The sequence below is a fragment of the Phyllostomus hastatus genome, unplaced genomic scaffold (genome assembly GCF_019186645.2).
Source record: "Phyllostomus hastatus isolate PE091 unplaced genomic scaffold, TTU_PhHast_1.1 phas_scaffold_78, whole genome shotgun sequence".
Lineage (NCBI taxonomy): Eukaryota > Metazoa > Chordata > Mammalia > Chiroptera > Phyllostomidae > Phyllostomus > Phyllostomus hastatus.
Window position 1 is genome coordinate 108713416 of NW_025334041.1, and position 17852 is coordinate 108731267.

Here is a 17852-nt window from a genome sequence, read left to right on the forward strand (position 1 = left end):
GTATTTTAATTTAAGAAAGGTCATCATGAAGAACCTTGAAAACATGAGGCATGTTAGTGGTTCTCATACGGTTTTGCTGCAGTTCTCTTCTGGTCTGGGTACGAGATGGGACTGCAATAGCCACATGTGCACATTAAAAAGGAATGACGTTAATATCAGAGTACCGTACCTTTAGGTCCTTTCCCAGGTGTCGGTTCTACAGTAGTTTTGCTCCATATAAGTAAGACTCCACCAGAGTCTCCAGTTAGAACATCTCCATTCCCCAAAAATGCTAAACACTGCACAAATTTTGGTTTTTCATATTTCTACAAAGAAACAATGAGAATTTTCAGTTTTCCCTTCGGCATGATGACTTCATGCTCACTTATCAATTAAAAAATTCAAGTTTCATAATGAATTTATAACATTCTGATCCTTACCCCAAAAATTCCCTGTTTCCTTGTTAGTGAATTGCCACTCCAGGTCCAGAAAAAAATATGAGATTTACCACATGTTATTATGGTATTTGCATCTGTTGGATGGAATTCCACAGCCAAAACAACTTCATTTGTTGTCTGTGGAAAGAGAAATGAAGCCTCAGATCACAGGTGGCAAACACAAGGACCGAGGGCCCAATCTGGCCCTCCACCTTGTTTCTGCCTGGCGGCAGTGCCAAGCTCTCGCTTAACTGTTAAGAAGTAGTTACATTTATACAGTCCTAAAATTACATTTGGCCCTTTGAAGGCAACCAACCTCAAGGCTGATGTGGCCCCTGGTGAAAATGAGCTTGACACTCCTGCCTTAGTTGAATGTATATTCTTTTCTCCATCAAGTACCAATTATAGCTACTGATAATCAAAGCCAGGAACATGTTTTTAGGAAATGCCTTTTCTTCCAAGATCTATTTTCCTCAACATCTTTAAAAATAAATTTTTATAATAATGATTTAAATATGTGTTTATACTATTATGTTATCTCATATTATTTATATATAATAACTGCATTAAGAAGACATTTATATGAATTAGTTTTAGGGTATTTCAGTTTCTTACGCGTTTAGAGGAAGTACATGAAAACTATCAAATGCAAGCTGTACATTTGTCTTAAAGACACTGACATTCTGATTAAAAAAAAAAAGTCTTATCTTTCTTTGTACTATTATTACTGACCACTCATTCATTTAAGAAAAATATTACTGATTTAGAGATTTGTCTTCAGACGTAAAAATTATAGAATGGTCACTACTGATTCACATAGAAATAAAAAATAAAATACAAAGAGCTTTTATGCCATTTCCTAAAAAAACAAACAAAAAAACACACACCCCCCAAAAACAAAAACTTCAGAAAAGTCAGGAGTTAAATTTTTTAAAAAACTAGAATAAAAAAGGAAGAAAATAGGCATGAGAGTCTAAAGGAATTACAAGTAGTTTTTTCACAGAAACTGCTGAATTGAACATGATTAAAAGCACTATATTTCAGTACGTTTAGTAAATCATATTCAATTCTTACTAAATTGATGTTTTATGGTAAAAGCACCTACTTAACATTAAGGTGAAATCTATATGCTTGTAAAGCTGTTTACTGGTAGATGGTGTCCACCTGTAGGGTAATCTTTATTGTTCTTTTAACTTAGTGAAGAACTTCATGTGTGTGGAAGCATTTCTTCATTGCAAACCAACATGGTAAACATGCTAATCTTATAAACAAAGTGAGTTAAATATAATACTGAACATCTTCTTATACTAATAAATGACACTTGAAGAAACTAAGCTAATTAAAAACAATTCCCCATGGCTCCAATATGTCCACAAATTTTACTTTTCTGCTACTTACAATTGGGCTCTACAGCCTTGTATAGACACATAAGTGAGACCTAAACAATTTAATCTGAATGCTTTCTCCCCTTGCAAGTTATGAATGAAGGAAAAAAAAAACCTATATAACCTCTTCTTGTTACACAATTTTCCACAATGTTTGGAATAGAACTATATGTACCCAGCAAGTAAAGTAAAATTTAAAGATAATGTGTTAATTAACAAAGCAAAATTAATCAGCTCTCTTCCAGGATGATATTGCCTTTTAAACCCAGCCTGAACAGTCCTTAGTTTTCACTTAAAGAAAATCAAAACCCCTTGACAGTTGAATCTTATGATAAACTGATTAATCAGATTATAAAATTAACTAAAAATATTCCTAGTATACAAACATATAATGCTAGTGAAAAAGATAGTCAAGATACAAACTGAAGTGATCTATGAAATTTTAACTTTTTATTGATGCATATTATCTAGAAAAGTTTGCAAATCCTAAGTATGTAGCTTGATAAATTTTCAGAAATTGGCATACCTCTGTATAGCATCTAGAACAAAAAAGAGAATATTACTAATATCTCAGAAACACCTCAGATCCCTTTTCCAGTCACTATCCCCTCCCCCTGCTCAAGTAACCATGATCCTAATTTGTAAGACCATAGATGAGCTTTGTATGTTTTATGTAAATGAAATCACACAGAACCCACAAAAATCACTGCTGGGATTTTGACTATGTTGAACAATATAGATCAGTATGTAAAAAAGTAACATCTTTATAATACTGTCTTCTATCTGTTTTTATTGTATATTTCTCCATTTATTTGGGTCATCTTTAATTTCTGCCAATAAGGTTTTGAAGTTGCCTTACTGAATTTTAAATTTACATAAATTAACAAGTTATGTAACACAACTCCCCAAACCCTTGTGACTTCAGCAAGGACAGAGCTCATTTACAGAACAGAATAAGGTCAACACACAGGGAGAAGCTAAAAGAAGAGACAGGGAATCAGTGATCCAGCCCCTGAATCAAGTGATTCCTAAGACAAAATTCCCCCTATGACCTTTACTAGAGGGCTTTTTTTTCTTCCTTAAATATTAATTGATAAATTCTCTTTTGGATAGCTTTACTTGTTTTGAGGTCACCTGCACCAGAGACAGTTCTAATACACACATTTGGAATAGAGTTTAGAGAACTTGCTACATGATTGGGTATGAGAAGCAAGGGACAAGGAGTCATATCTATCTTGGACAACTAAATAGAATGTGGTATTAATCACTGACAAGTGAAATTGGCTGGGAGCTGAGAAAGATGATTAGCTAGAAGGAGAAGAGGAAGAGCAAGAAACTGAAACCTTATTTGAAAAAATAATGGAGAACTTCTCCAATCTGGCAAAGGAAACAGACTTCTAGGAAGTCCAGGAAGCTCAGAGTCCCAAAGAAGTTGGACCCAAGGAAGCACACACCAAGGCATGTCATAATTACATTACCCAAGATTAAAGATAAGGTGAGAATCCTAAAAGCAGCCAGAGAAAAGGAGACAGTTACCTACAAAGGAGTTCCCATAAGACTATCAGCTGATCTCTCAAAAGAAACCTTGCAGGCCAGGGAGGGGCTGAAAAGAAGTATTCAAAGTCATGAAAGGCAAGGACCTACATCCAAGATTACTCTATCCAGCAAAGCTATCATTTAGAATGGAAGGGCAGATAAAGTGCCTCCCAGATAAGGTCAAGTTAAAGGAGTTCATCATCACCAAGCCCTTATTATATGAAATGTTAAAGGGACTTATCTAAGGAAAAGTAGATAAAAAATATGAACAGTAAAATGACAACAAACTCACAACTATCAACAACTGGACCTAAAAAAAACCAAAAAACAAAAAAACCCCCCAACAGAAACAGAAACAAGCTAAGCAAGTACAAAAGGAATAGAATCACAGAAATGGAGATCACATGGAGGGTTATCAACAGGGAAGGAGAGGTGGGAGAGTAGGGGAAAAGGTACAGAGAATAAGAAGCATAAATGGTAGGTACATAACAGACAGGGGGAGGTTAAGAATAGTATAGGATATGGAGTAGCCAAAGAACTTATATGTTTGAATCATGGTCATGAACTAAGGGGGTGCGGGGGATGCTGGTGGGAGGGGGGTGCAGGGCGGAGGGGAATAAAGGGGAGGAAAAAAATGGGACAACTGTAATAGCATAATCAATAAAATATTTTTTAAAAAAGATGATTAGTACAGATTTGGCTATGTTGATATTGACTTGTGGGATAGGACATTCAAATAAAGATGCCTGGCAGGCAGGAAGAAATGTAGGTTTAAATCTGTGAGAGAGATGTGAGCTGCAAGTAAATGACGTGGGACACAGCAGATAGTAACTAAGGCCACGGTAGCAGTATATGATATCAGTGGAGGACATAAGATATAACTCTGAGTAACACCAACATTTAAGGTCCTGGAAAGCAGACCAAGGAATGGCCAGTAGGGGGAAAACCGTAAGACTTCATCTGGTAACCTTTATTACAAAGGATCAAAATTCACATAGTGCACTTTGCTGTAACTTCCCTATGTTTCAATGTTAAATTATTCTGAATGATGACTGAAAGATTACCTGTATCTTCATTTATATTTTTATTTTACTTTTTACTGAAGCAATTGGGATAGCACTGGTTAACAAAATTATATAGGTTTCAAGTGCACAGTTTCACCATACATCATCTGTGCACAGTATCAGGTGCTCACCACCCCAAGACAAGTCTCCGTCCTTCACCCTTTATCCCCCTGTACCCTCCTCCACCTCCATCCACAAACCCCACCCTGGCAATCACCGCACTGTTGTCTATGTCCACGAGTTCTTTATATTTTTTAAAGTCTGAGGTTTCCTGATGTCTTATATTCCTCTCCAGTACAATCAAATTTACTCTATTTCTTTCAAAAGATTCACTTACACTGTTTGAAAAACATAACCTCTTTTGGACCAATAAGCTGAAAGCTGGAAGCTTATACAGAACAAAACTGCTGAGGCAGAGAGAGAGCGGCGTGCAACTAAAGAGGAATGTGATGTTATTTAAGAGTACAGCAAATATGTCATAGGCTTTTTTTAGTCATCCTGTCACTTTGAATCCCTTTGAAAGCCTCAGAGGGAGGCCATTTCTGACCCATGTGAATGCAGTTGCAATGCTAACCTTACATCCCTCTTTTACAAGTTATAGCCTGATCCACACAAAGAATCAACACTATTCAATAGCTACTATAAAGTATGCTCTAATAATCCAACAAACATAATTAAGGCCAAAAAGCTTATCATTACACATGTTTTTCAGTTATGTCATCCATACTCCTATGAATGAAATTCTCCTTTAGATGTTTAAAGCTTTAAACACTGAATGAAATAACACATTTTGTTTAAAAAGTAGCAATAGTCAAGTAGTATTTGGTATTAATTTTGAGATTAGGCATCCATCTACTTTGCATTTCAGTAGCAAATGCAATGTATCCGAAATATCCCTCATATTTTATCTTAAGAATACCATAAGAATGGTGCTCTTAATACCATAAAATGATGAGAAATCAGTAAATCTGATGAATTTGGCCAGTTGGTAAGCTCTTGCAAATTGAGGATATGCAATATACTTCTAAAAATCTGCAAAAACAAATAATGTATTCTAAAAGATAATAATTGAAAAAATTTTGACTTACCTTTATTTCTGCTGCTTTTGACTTTTTCTGCCAATCCCACACGGTAAGCATGTGCTCGTTGGAGTCGTCAATAACACACAGATGAACACCCGAGTCCTAATGAGAGCCGATTAAAGGCATTTAAAAATTTTCAGATAAGGCTGACTTTCTAAGAAAAAATACCACATTATTAAAACTGCCAACATTAAGGTAATCCCAAATCCTTTAAACTTATAATTCCTTGAAATATACTGAATATACTACTTACTAAGACTGTATTTTCTTCAAAAATACAATAAAGATTCTTTGAAAAAATATATATATTTTTAGATTTTATTTATTTATTTTTAGACAGAAGGGAAGGGAATGGGAAGTGAAGGAGAGAAACAACAAAGTGTGGTTGCCTCTCATGTGCCCCCTACTGGGGACCTGGCCTGCAACCCAGACATGTGCCCTGACTGGGAATTGAACAGGTGACCCTTTGGTTTGCAGGCTCATGCTCAATCCACTGAGCTATACTAACCAGGGCTAAAAAATATTTTCCTTTAACATTTTTTCCCACTAAGTTGATTTATTTCTACTTGCCATCTAGTCACTTCTATTATTCAGAGACAGCAAATAATTCATTTTGAAGATTCCTAGTCTCTTCTGCATCTTATGCTTCCCTCTTGCCTTGTTGTATTTAAAGTATATTCCCTTGAAATAGGAGTAAAAAGTACATAATTTTATAACTTTGCTCCTAAGTTTTGATAGCTTGATGAAACAAGCTAAAATTAATGGCTAAAGTTTGCCAATTTTGGGTTTCCATGATATACATTAATATGAATAAACAATAAATAAAAGCATAACTAAATTCCCTTCTATTTGTTTTTCCAAAAACGATTTTCATTCACATAATTTAAGCTTCCCAGTTTAAGAAAAGCAACTGTGGATATTTAAAAATTAGCTGTTTTCCTACTAGCATCTGCAGCATATGCCTTAGATGTCCATGGAACAAAGAAATACTGTGGTGGAAAGGAGAGGTACGAAGGAAGGGCAGAGCTTCCTCTCTTCTCTAGATCTTTCTTTTACCCTGTACTGGAACGATGACCTAACGTAGAAAAAGTTAGAGTAGGAGGCAATCCAAGATAGTCTTAACTTGCAGCAGTGCTACCAATGAGATGACAACAGTTCCTGCTACAGAGATTTTATGGAGGGAAAAATAAGATAGAATAAAAGTATTTTTCTGTCCATTTATCTCCTTTTCTATATGCCTTTCCCCCAATTCCTGATTCATCTGACTCTTGAAATTCAGTGCCTTCACACTAGCAACGTTATTATATCCAACCAAATTTATCTTTCTGTTCTAAAAACGTCCCTTCCTCCTCCATGTCCCCCCCAAAACTCCCATAATCCAGAGCACAGCTGCTGATAGGAACTGAAGAGATGATATGAATACATAAATATATTCTAAAGTATAAATGAGACCCAATAAAATCTGGAGGAATATTTATATCTGAAATGAAAAATTATGGATCCTAAAATGTAGGTCTCCTATATACTTTGTAGTAATTACATATAATTCAAGAGTGAATAGAATGTTTAAATGAGTAACGTTCTGTTTTATTTTCTCCTCAGAATAAAGCCTCAAGGGTTAGGTAAAATTGCTAAGCTCTGAATTTTAAACTCATGTTGTCATCAGTTCAGAAGGAAGTTAATTCATGACTTTTGTGAATAAATACAAAGGTCTGATTGTTCTCTTGCTCCAACATGACATTAAGAAAAGACAATATTTGTGCATAATCAGCTAAGGTACATGTCTGAATTTTCTAAATAAACAGCTCCATCGTTCAAACTAAACAAAAGCATATTTTACTGCTTGTTTTAATTTTATAATGGTATGCATGTATTCCTCTAATGATTCCCTGATAGTATACTAGAATTCTATTTCAGGAGAGAACAAAATTAAGTATAATTAAGTGTAATATCTTGGATCCTGTCTAAACCAAAGTACTTCAGTAAGTACTGATGCTGGCTCACATCTCATGTTTCAATTCAGAGTTATCACTTTCTGTGAACATGCACACACACACACAAAACCGAGCTTAACTTCTTTTTAGCTTCTTTGTACCACCTGCTTACTTCTTTAAAAAGTGTTACTTACTGCTTTTGAAAAATCCAGGCATCCTACTCCACGCTCAAAAGTCCCAAGTCCAATAATCTGCAGTGTGGATAGACTAACCGAATCCCACACTCTGACATGGGGTTGCAGAGGCTGCAAAACCAAAGGGAGAAACACAAGACAGTAGGACTAATTGGTGCATGGGTGGATGACAATAAATACCACTAAAGCACAGAACTGTTTGTTATCTTTAAAAAGTAAGAGGGATGAATAAATATCTAATAAAAATACCTACATTTAGATATGCCTAACAATCCTGAGCAGGTATTTTCTCCTCATACTTTGAAAATAACCATATAACAACAGTGATGATGGTAGCAGCAGCAGACGATCTGAGTAGTTGCTACATGCCACACATCATTCTAAGTACATCACATGTATTAATTCATTTAACCTTCATAATTCTATGAGCCATGTACTATTATAATCACCATTTAACAGATGAGGAAACTGAGATGCAGAGGTTAAAATAACTTGTCCAAAGTTATACAGCTATTAAAAGGTGGAGTCAGGATTCCAACCCAGGAAAACTTGCTCTGGATACTCTAGTTTTATAGCATTACCTTTATTTCTGGGACAATACTACTTTTAAAAATTAGTGTTCAATAAATTGCTGAGAAAACAGTTCTTAAAACAGAATCTGGACCTGGAAGGGGTTTTATAAGTCATCTAACATAACCCCTCCAACTCTTTTTTGTTAAAGAAACTGAAGCCAGAGAATGCCATGAGTACAGTACATACTGCTAGTCATTCACCACTAATTTTCACCGCTGAGTCTTATGAATAAGGGATTTGTTACTTAAGCCTATTTAGTGTTACTGAATAGTAACTAAAAATTTTTAAGTGTTATCAGTGCTACTCATATATAAAATCAAGGGGTCCTTCAATTTAGGGAAATTGCATTGCTCTGACATGCACAGATAACTTACTCCATGTTAAAAAAAAATAGCAACCTTATCAGTCCTCCCATTTTATAGAGAAAATGGCTTCCTTAGAGAGAACACTTCTTTTCTAGAAAAAATCATTTAAGTAGTATGATTCTGTTTTGTCTTTTGGAATGTTCTTATATGCTAATATTTTTTCCTTATTTATACTAGAAATCTTAATAGTTAAGTTTTAAAAGAAGAAAAATGAGATGTAATAAAAAGTACCGTCAATTCCATTCTAATAGCAATGTCACCAGGTACAAAAGGCATAAAACTGCACACTCACCCTTCCATCTTTATCCACTCCAGCTATCTGTCCAGTTGCAATCCTGATTTTGTCAGGGTGTACAGCAAGGCTAAAAAGCAGTATTAACAATTTTAAATAGAGGGAGAGCATGTGAAACAGCAGAAATACGCCTTAGTATCTATCAACATTTTTAAAATAGTTTTTCAATCATTAAGATTTCATTGTGACCTATTTGTTTTATTTTCTTCAGCAAAACAAACATCAACTATCAAAGGCTTTCTTTTCTAAGTTTTCAGCCGAACTTCTTTCTTTGTTAAACTGAACAAATTAATCAAACACTAAATCTGAAGAAAATACTTATTCACAATTGTGACATAATAAGTTAAGCTGCTTTCTTTTACCTTTTACCTTTTTCTTCTACCTCCCTCCATCAGCTTCCTTTCTGGTAATTACCATGTTGTCTGTGGTTATGAGGTTCATTTTTATTTCTTTTTGCTTAATCCCTTCACCTAAACTATTTTTATTTGTTCAGGTTTCTTTCTAGTCCTGCACCTATGTTCATATACATAATCATGTGGTCTTAGTACAATAAAGATGCAATATTACACTGTAATTTCAATCTATTAAAACAAGCATTTTTTCCATTTTGCTACACAATCTTTACATATTATTAACCTAACAGCTCTTCTGTTATTTCTACTTTTCTACAAAGGAACACAAGGGTGAACATCTTCACATCTAGTGCCTCCAACCTTTTAATTAGCTCTGAAGACTACATTCTTATAGGTCAAACTTGGGGCAAGAAATTTTTAAGTACAAATGGAAAATAGTACAGTATATATGCCCACATTCCTCATGATAAATATATAACTAGTAAAAATTTTAAAAAGATGTCTTCGTGTTCATATGTAGATTCTTTCTACATCTTGCAACCAAGGGGCAAGCTCAAATTGAGAATATACATCTTTTGTTCTTGATATGTTTTGCTCATTGCTTTCCAGAAGAACAGTGTCAATTTAAACTATCATTAAGAAATAAATATGTTTTAAAAGTTTCATTATAATTTCCCCTTAAGGATTATATCGTTAAGATGACTTGATAATCTGACTGGTATAAATGATAACTTGTTTTAATCTCTTTGATTACTAAGGAGGATAGAGTTTATTAGTAATGTTTCTTTAATATTATTTCTTCTTACTAGTTTATGTCCTTTATTCAGGTCAACTACATTAAAAGTAACTAAAAATCTAATACGTTAACATTTGGAATATTTTTTAAAACACATTTTTAAAAGTAAAGTTTCTGGAGTTCCAGTCAAGATGGTAGAATAGGTAAACACTGTGCTCACTTCCTCCCACAGCTACAACTAAATTACTACAGAACAAGCACCCTTGAGAACCATCTGAAGACTAGCTGAATGGAACTCCTATAATTAAGGATATAAAGAAGAAGCTTTGTCAAGACTGCTTAATGACAACTATAGTTTTTAGTCAGACACAGACTCAAGTAAAATTTCTGGATTAGGTAACACAACTGCATGGTTCAAATGTCAAAAGCTATAAAAGGACATACTGAGAAAAGTCTCTTTCCTACCCTGCCCCATCTTAATCAGCTTCTTTTTATTAAATCTGGAAATTTTTCACATATGTGGAAGCCAAGATAAGTATTTGTTTTGCACCCTCCCCCCTTCCACATGGTAAAATACTGTGCACATTTTCCTGCCCTGTAACTTTGTAATTTGGAATACTGGTACATATTAGGGGTCTTTCTATATTAATATGAGTACATAAAGAGCTTCCTCATGCTTTTTTAATAGCTGCATGGAAACCTATGGGTACAATGCAACTTCACTAGTCCCCAGCTAAGTGACAGGCTGCTTGCAATTTTTACTATTGCAATAAATAATTCTATATTATTCTTCCAGTGTAAAAGGCAATATTTTAATCATCTCTAAAAGTTTAACAATATCCGTATAATATTCTAATAGTTTTATATTATTTTTTCCTGATAAAGATATAGTTGCAAGAATAGTATGAACATAGAGAAGCTTTTAAATGCTGCAAAGTAATAAATTCAAGCAATAAATTATTGAATTTAATTAAAAAGCAGTAAAATTAATTGAGTAATTTTAAAACATGCCTAAACATTTAGTTCTCACATTTTTACAGTTTGACACCCTATGGGATACTTATGATCCTTATTCAATTATGATTTCTTTCTCCTAAAAAGAAAATCAAGCCCAAATATTTATCTGCATAGACCAAATCCTCAATAATATTTAGTAACTAATAATCACTCTCAGATATCTTTAAAAGTCTAGTGTGCCTCACATACACCTGATACTACAGGATGGAAGAAAAGGAGCACGAAAGATCTGAGAAAGCAGACGAGGTCCCAATCGAGAATTATAGGTGAAGTGTTTTACGGCTGCTGATATCACACCAACTGTTTTGGAGGCCTGTAAGTTCTTTTTTCCTTTCAAAATATATTCTACAGAATGCTCACAATACCTTCAATTCTGAGCTCTCCACAAGAAATTTCCAATAAAATCAAAATTTTTACAAAACCCTAAAAACGAAAAAGGGCATGCAATTTAAAAAAGAGCAACGTTAAATGATACCAACCATTTCACACAGTCTGTATGACCCAGGTAGTGTCGTTGAGTTCTCTCCTCATAATTAAATAGTACTACTACTGATGCTATGAAATAAACTATTTCCCCAGTAGGAAGAAGGTAAACATTAGCTCGACAGTCCTTTCCTCGATAACCATATCTTAAAAGAAAGAGTCAAGTTTTTTAACAAACAAAATTTTTAAGGTGTTAAATGAACAATCTGTCAAAAAAACTTAAGGGAATCAGAAAGGTACAACGTAAAGAGGACTGGACTGGAGCTTGAAAACTCCCGTCTGCCACTGTGTCTGCCACTTAGTTTCCCCACTCACCAGACAAAATACCTGCTGAGTACCTGATGTGTCAGGCACAGAGCTAAACATTAAAACCAATGTGGGGCCTGTGTCCCTGGAGCTTATACCCTGGCAAAGATGACAAAAATAAAGGCCAATTATATCATTAGAAACTGTGGAAAGAAAAATAAGAGGCTGTGAAAAGAATCACATTGTAAGAGGAGGACCTAATGTAAATGGAGAGAAAAACAGGGATCAAAAGAAGGGCTATCTGAGAAAGTGACATTTATGCTTGACCTAAATGATAAATTAGAGACAGCCAGGCACAGTTTGATAGGCAGAATGTCTATTAAAAGGTTTGGTAGGGAGAGCGTCTATGTAAAAAAAAATTTTTTTAAAATGATGTTAGAGAGAAAGACAAAGGGGAAGGAGGGAGGGAGAGAGAGAGACAGACAGACACACATTGATTTGTTGTTCTACTTATTCATGCATTCACTGGTTGATTCTGGTGTGTGCCCTGCCTGGCCATCAAACCCACAACCTTGGCGTATCAGGACAATGCTATAACCAATTTAGCTCTCTGGCTAGGGTGCGAGCTCCATTTTATGGAGTCATTTCTTTAAAAAGTCTAGCTGAGAACAGAAGTTAATTCTGGAATTAAAAAGCAACCTTGTTCATTTGAGCTCTTAATAATTCACATTATTTCACAGGTTACAAAATACTTAAACTGATGCTTTCTTATTTAATTCTCACAACAGACCTGTGAGGCAGGGGTTATTAACTCCTTTATAAATGAAGAAAGTTAGGTTCACTGGCAGTAAGTGGCAGAGCAGAAACTCAAACCCCATTCTTCCAATTCCAGTCCAATGACTTTTCTACTATATCACAAATACCTGCTGTGATGATCACAGATACTGTTTGCCCTATTCAAAGACATTAATTTTGGCAATTTTAATTGCTAATAGCAAAATATATAAAATAGGTGATAGGATCACAACTGACATTTCCTTACTTTCTCAGGTGCCTGTTATGCTTATTACATTTACTTTTCTGGGATAAAAATCATTTTGGTAGCGGTTAGGCAAACTCATTTTTCTCAAACAAAGCAATAAATTTATTGTCATGGTAGAAAAGGATACGCCCACTCCAGTTTGAGCTTCTCAGGAGGCAGTTCTGTTCTGATGTCATCATAGTTGTCAACATCAGAAGGAAAACACATTGTAATAGGCCGACCTCGCATAAACATTTTAACATATTCTCCTTCTGTTGAAACACAAGACAAAAATTAAATCAGATGCCTTTTCTGAATAATACAGAAAAGTGGATTATTGTAATACAATAAAAACAATAAAAAATAGCTACTTTACAGTTCTAGTCTCATTATATATCACTGTCTTTTTGTATAAAGATCTAGTCCAAAGTGCTGTAGGAAAAAACTAATGGTCATTTCCTTAAATGAGAATATTTTCATAATCAAAACAGAATTTATCTGTTTAAGTTGACATATCTCAACAAGGCCAGGAAGGTTGAGGTAGAAAAATAAAAAAGAAAATAATTTTGTCATGGAAGTTTCTCTAACAGTTAAAAAGAAGAAAGAGATTATTATGGCAGACAACAACCATATCTACCACCCTACTTGATCCACCTACTGATGTTTAATGACTTACATACCACAAGGAGAGAAGTCAAATACCCTCGTAAGTCAGGACAGGGAGAGAGACTAGAAGCCCTGCTACACATGGCTGTGAACAGGGCTGAGAGGGATGGAGGACCAATGTCCCTTACTTCACAGTTGTGTCTACAATCAGCCTTGGAGCTAAGCAATGAAATTCAATAATAATAATACACTAACATCTTCAAAGACATGCTAGGAAACAATTTCTAGTTAGCAGCATAGGTTCTAAAACATCTTTTATTTACATAAGCAATAGCTCTTTATAAGATCTGCAATAGTTTAAAACTCAAAATGCCAAAAAGACAAATCTAGAATCAAATCAGTGTTTATCATACACCTTTTACAAATGGAAGCAATACTTCACTTAACAGATGAGATCGTTTACGCTTAAAAAAAAAAAAAAAAGCAACCCATCCCTGGCCCCACTATTCCCACCTATGTGCAGACAGGTTTAATAAATGTTGATAGTGGTTGTGAAATGGTTATAAAACAACCTAAAAGAGAAGGAGAAAATACGGGACTGAATACAAAGCATAGGAAGTCTAGCACTTGCCAACTTGTCTTGTGCAACACGAAAACAGCATCAGAAACAGACTGAAAATGTGGTCATTAACTGCAGGCTGATACAACCTGAGGATCTCTAATAATGACCTAAGCTGCTAAGGAAGAGAGGTGCATAATAATTTCAATAGTTTATATAATGCAAACTATGGAAGAAGGAAAGGTACGTTACTGTTCTGAATGCCTGCAAGTATTTCTTCAGAGTCAGGTTTAAAAATTGTGCTTGTTATGGGTGAGAAGTTCAAGTTATTTTTATTATTATTACTCACAGTGTGCTCAGCCTCTAAGATCTAAGAACAGGCTAACACCTCCCACGCCATGATTTTAACACCACATGATGTATGTCTTGATTACTTCTGAATCTAAGAGTGGGCTCTCCTTCCTGATGATGTTTAGCATAGATGAACTTTGATAACTCAATGATTACCAGCTGCACCTATTTCCCTTCTGCAATCATCTTTATCTGTATCTTCTTGTCCTTTTTTTGTTTACTTTCTTACTGATGTAAATTTGTTTATAACTTTCACTCTTTTTTTTTTAGAACATAAATTCTTTTTTTTTAAGTTTATATATTTGGGTCTTTGTTTTTAAAGATTATTTATTTATTTATTTTTAGGGAGGGAAGGGAGGGAAACAGAGAAAGAGAGAAACATCAATGTGCAGTTGCTGGGGGCCGTGGCCTGCAACCCAGGCATGTGCCCTGACTGGGAATTGAACCTGTGATGCTTTGGTTTGCAGTCTGCGCTCAATCCACTGAGCTACGCCAGCCAGGGAGAACATACATTCTTAAAGGCAGATATCCTGTCCTTTGGAAACTCTGATCACAGAAGCGTATCATAAATGTTTTCTGAATGAAAAAATAAAACCTTTAATAGATGCTTCTATCACCACTTAGAGGAGACTGCATGTCCAGCAAAGACAATAGGTTAAGGATAATATCAAAGGAAAAAAAAAGCTCTCGTTTGCTAATAGAATACTATACTTATTTTTTTTTATCAGCTGTCAAGCAGCACATGCAACTAAAGTAAAAGCGAAGGAACTACCTTCCTACCTAGTGCTTGTCAACTTTTCTAATGTAAAAATGCCAACGCTTGTTGTTAGGATAAAAATGCTTTTCCTGCCTCTAAACTGGCAGTATATATTTTGGAGACCAAGTATGTAACCAAGGCACTGCAAATAATTTCTGGGACTGAGAGGGGAGCAATACATGATAGTAGAAAGAACAAGAGGTTTGGAAAAAGATTGACTGGGACCCTTGCTAGCTGTGTGACTTGGCATCTTTTTCTAATACATAAAATACTACTATTCTCAGATTATAATTGATGCAAGAAGACATCACAGTGCAAATTACAATATGAAATCCTCAACAAATATTTATTACCTTCCCTTTGAGAAGGATTTTTGACCATTCTAAACACTGTCTAGGAACTGCTTATAATGCAAGATTTAATACACCATAAGATCTCTTCATAAACTTTAGAGTGACTGTCCTGAAAACATTAGGCAAATATGCTAAATTCTGCTGACACTATCATGTACACTTTAAAACAGCGGTCACAAATGTCTACAGGCCCAGGCAGGAAATGCAAAATGAGAGCAGTGGGAGAAGACAGGATGACTGGGGGGGGGGGGGACTGGCACACCCCATGCCTCATCTCAGGGAGGCAGAGCTAGTCAAGTCCATGGAAGAAGTGGGCCCAATGTTGCTAGATTTTCTCATTTTCCAGGAGTGAGGAAATTTATACCTTATTGAGAAAGTTCCCAATTTTAAAATATTTACTCCTTTGCCAGAAAAAGAGAAAATACTATGTGAAAATACCCCTTTGGTGTGCAAACAGTAAAACGGTCACTAGTTTGCAACCTCTTTTTAAAAGAAGACAGTCTTTTACCATGGGAATTAGGTACAATATTTAAAGGAAGGGGAGCCTCTTTTATCCTCAATCATGATGAGTCAAATTCTCACTGCAGACTTGATTCTGAGGCTGTCAGGCTTCCTGATCTTACAGTCAAAGGTCTTTACAGTTAATTTGCTTGTGTTACCCCGCTGCTTCTTTCTGGCTATCCTTACTGTAAAGTACCATGAAAGTCAAGGGGATGGAACAGTCCATGGGACTGGTCAAAGAGTATGATTTGTAATATTAAAACAAAGCCTGGTGGCCCAGAAAGAGAAAGAAGGAAAAGAAATTAAACTACCTTGTAACAATTAGTAAACACAGCATAAAAACTATCAGTATTCAATAATAAAGCTGCTGCTTACTGAAATGTAATTAACCTCAACATTCTATCCCCTACCCTGGTACCATAAACATTCCTGGGACTGAGAAGGAGGCTATACAGTATAGTGGAGAGAACACAAGCTTAGTGATAAAGACTGACTGTGGTTTGAACCCAGCTTTACCACTTATGGTCTAATAAAATATTCTCAATTGAATCTGATCAATGACAGCTTAATTATAGAAGAAGAAATTCCATGGGATATTGTTATAAAAATATCATTAGTTAGTTTCTCTAGACACACATAATAGTGGAACCAAAAGAAATCTTAGAGCTCACCTACTCCAATGCTCCACTTTTACAGGACAGGAAACCAAGGCTCAGAAAGGTCAAATGAATTTTTAGACTGTATTCCAAAATTTTGTCTATTATTTAGAACTTGAGAAACATTTTCATTCTAGAACTATGTTCCATATCCATACTGTCCAAAATGACTGCTACTGGTTTTCTGAACACTTGGAATGTGGCTAGTCTTAACTGAGGTATGCTGTTAAGTGTAAAATACAAACCAGATTTGGAATACTTAGTATACAAAAAAGTAAAACATCTACACAGTAATGATCTTTTATATTGATCACACATTGAAATGATATTCTGGATGAATGACAGACTGAATTAAATATATTCAACTTAATCTTATCTGTGTTCTTTTTACTTTTTAAATTGTGACCACTAGAACATTTTAAATTAGACAGTGTTATACATTATATTTCTATTAGACAGTGCTGTCACGCAAGTGGCGAGATCCTCAGGCACATCCACATTAAGTCCAATTACCTGACAATAAAGCTTACTTACAATCCAAATAATACCAGCTTGAGCTCTGCATCCCAACAGTAGGGCATAGAAGTGGAAGATGATGTTCCTGCTCTATTATCTTTGTGAAGAGTGAATGCTAGTCAAAATTTTGAAATACTTGATGCTACACTTTCTTTTCTGTGTCCTTCTCACACACCACCTGGCGCTTCCTCTTCAGTCTCCTTAGGTTTTGTTAACCTTCTAACCAGCATCTCCCTGAAGCGGTCCTGCCCCCAAAGTGCTCTAAGTTGTGAAATGATCTTCAAACTCTGTGAGACCGTTATCTCAGGAGTTCTGAGAACAGCAATATTGCCGAAATGATTCATACTGATGTACATAACTATTAAAGTTGTTTAAACATTTAAAAGATGCTTATAAAATTTATTAATCTTTCACAGGTTGTAAGACAGTGAAAGGAAAACTTCAGACAGAATGGGAAAGGAAGTTACCACTGGTAACTCTGCTCCGGGATCAGTTTCTCCACTTCTTCTTTTCTTACTTTGCTCTTATTTCTGGACGTAGAAATTAAAAAACAAAGCAACAACAACAACAACAACAACAAAACAGCCTTTCAAAGGCAGCAGCAGAGCTTTGGGGGTTCGGGCCACAACTCTCCTGATCTGTGTAATGGGTACTACTGCCTGTAGAAAGCCCTCTAAAGCTTGAGAATGCTTATACGTTAAAGCATCTTTCTCCTCAAGTTTTTTACTTTCAGAACTCATTTTCTAAAAAAATTTCCAATTTTTAGAACTGAAAAGCCCATCAAAACTGGAATTTGCATTTTACACCTTGAAATAAAATGTAGCTGCAGTGTGATGCTACCTAATTCCAGCAAACA

At 35.2% G+C, this 17852-nt stretch overlaps 1 protein-coding gene across 1 annotated transcript in view; it reads right to left on the minus strand.

Moving 5' to 3' along the window:
- Nucleotides 1-17852, minus strand: part of EML4 (EMAP like 4) — a 127723-nt gene that overhangs the window by 25470 nt on the left and 84401 nt on the right. Inside the window, exons 7-13 of the mRNA XM_045827718.1 lie at nt 12846-12969; nt 11427-11576; nt 8842-8911; nt 7612-7722; nt 5490-5585; nt 420-554; nt 170-305 (exon numbers count right to left, since the gene is read on the minus strand). Of these exons, the coding sequence (XP_045683674.1) occupies nt 170-305; nt 420-554; nt 5490-5585; nt 7612-7722; nt 8842-8911; nt 11427-11576; nt 12846-12969 (822 nt within the window). The remainder of the gene's footprint in view (nt 1-169; nt 306-419; nt 555-5489; nt 5586-7611; nt 7723-8841; nt 8912-11426; nt 11577-12845; nt 12970-17852) is intronic.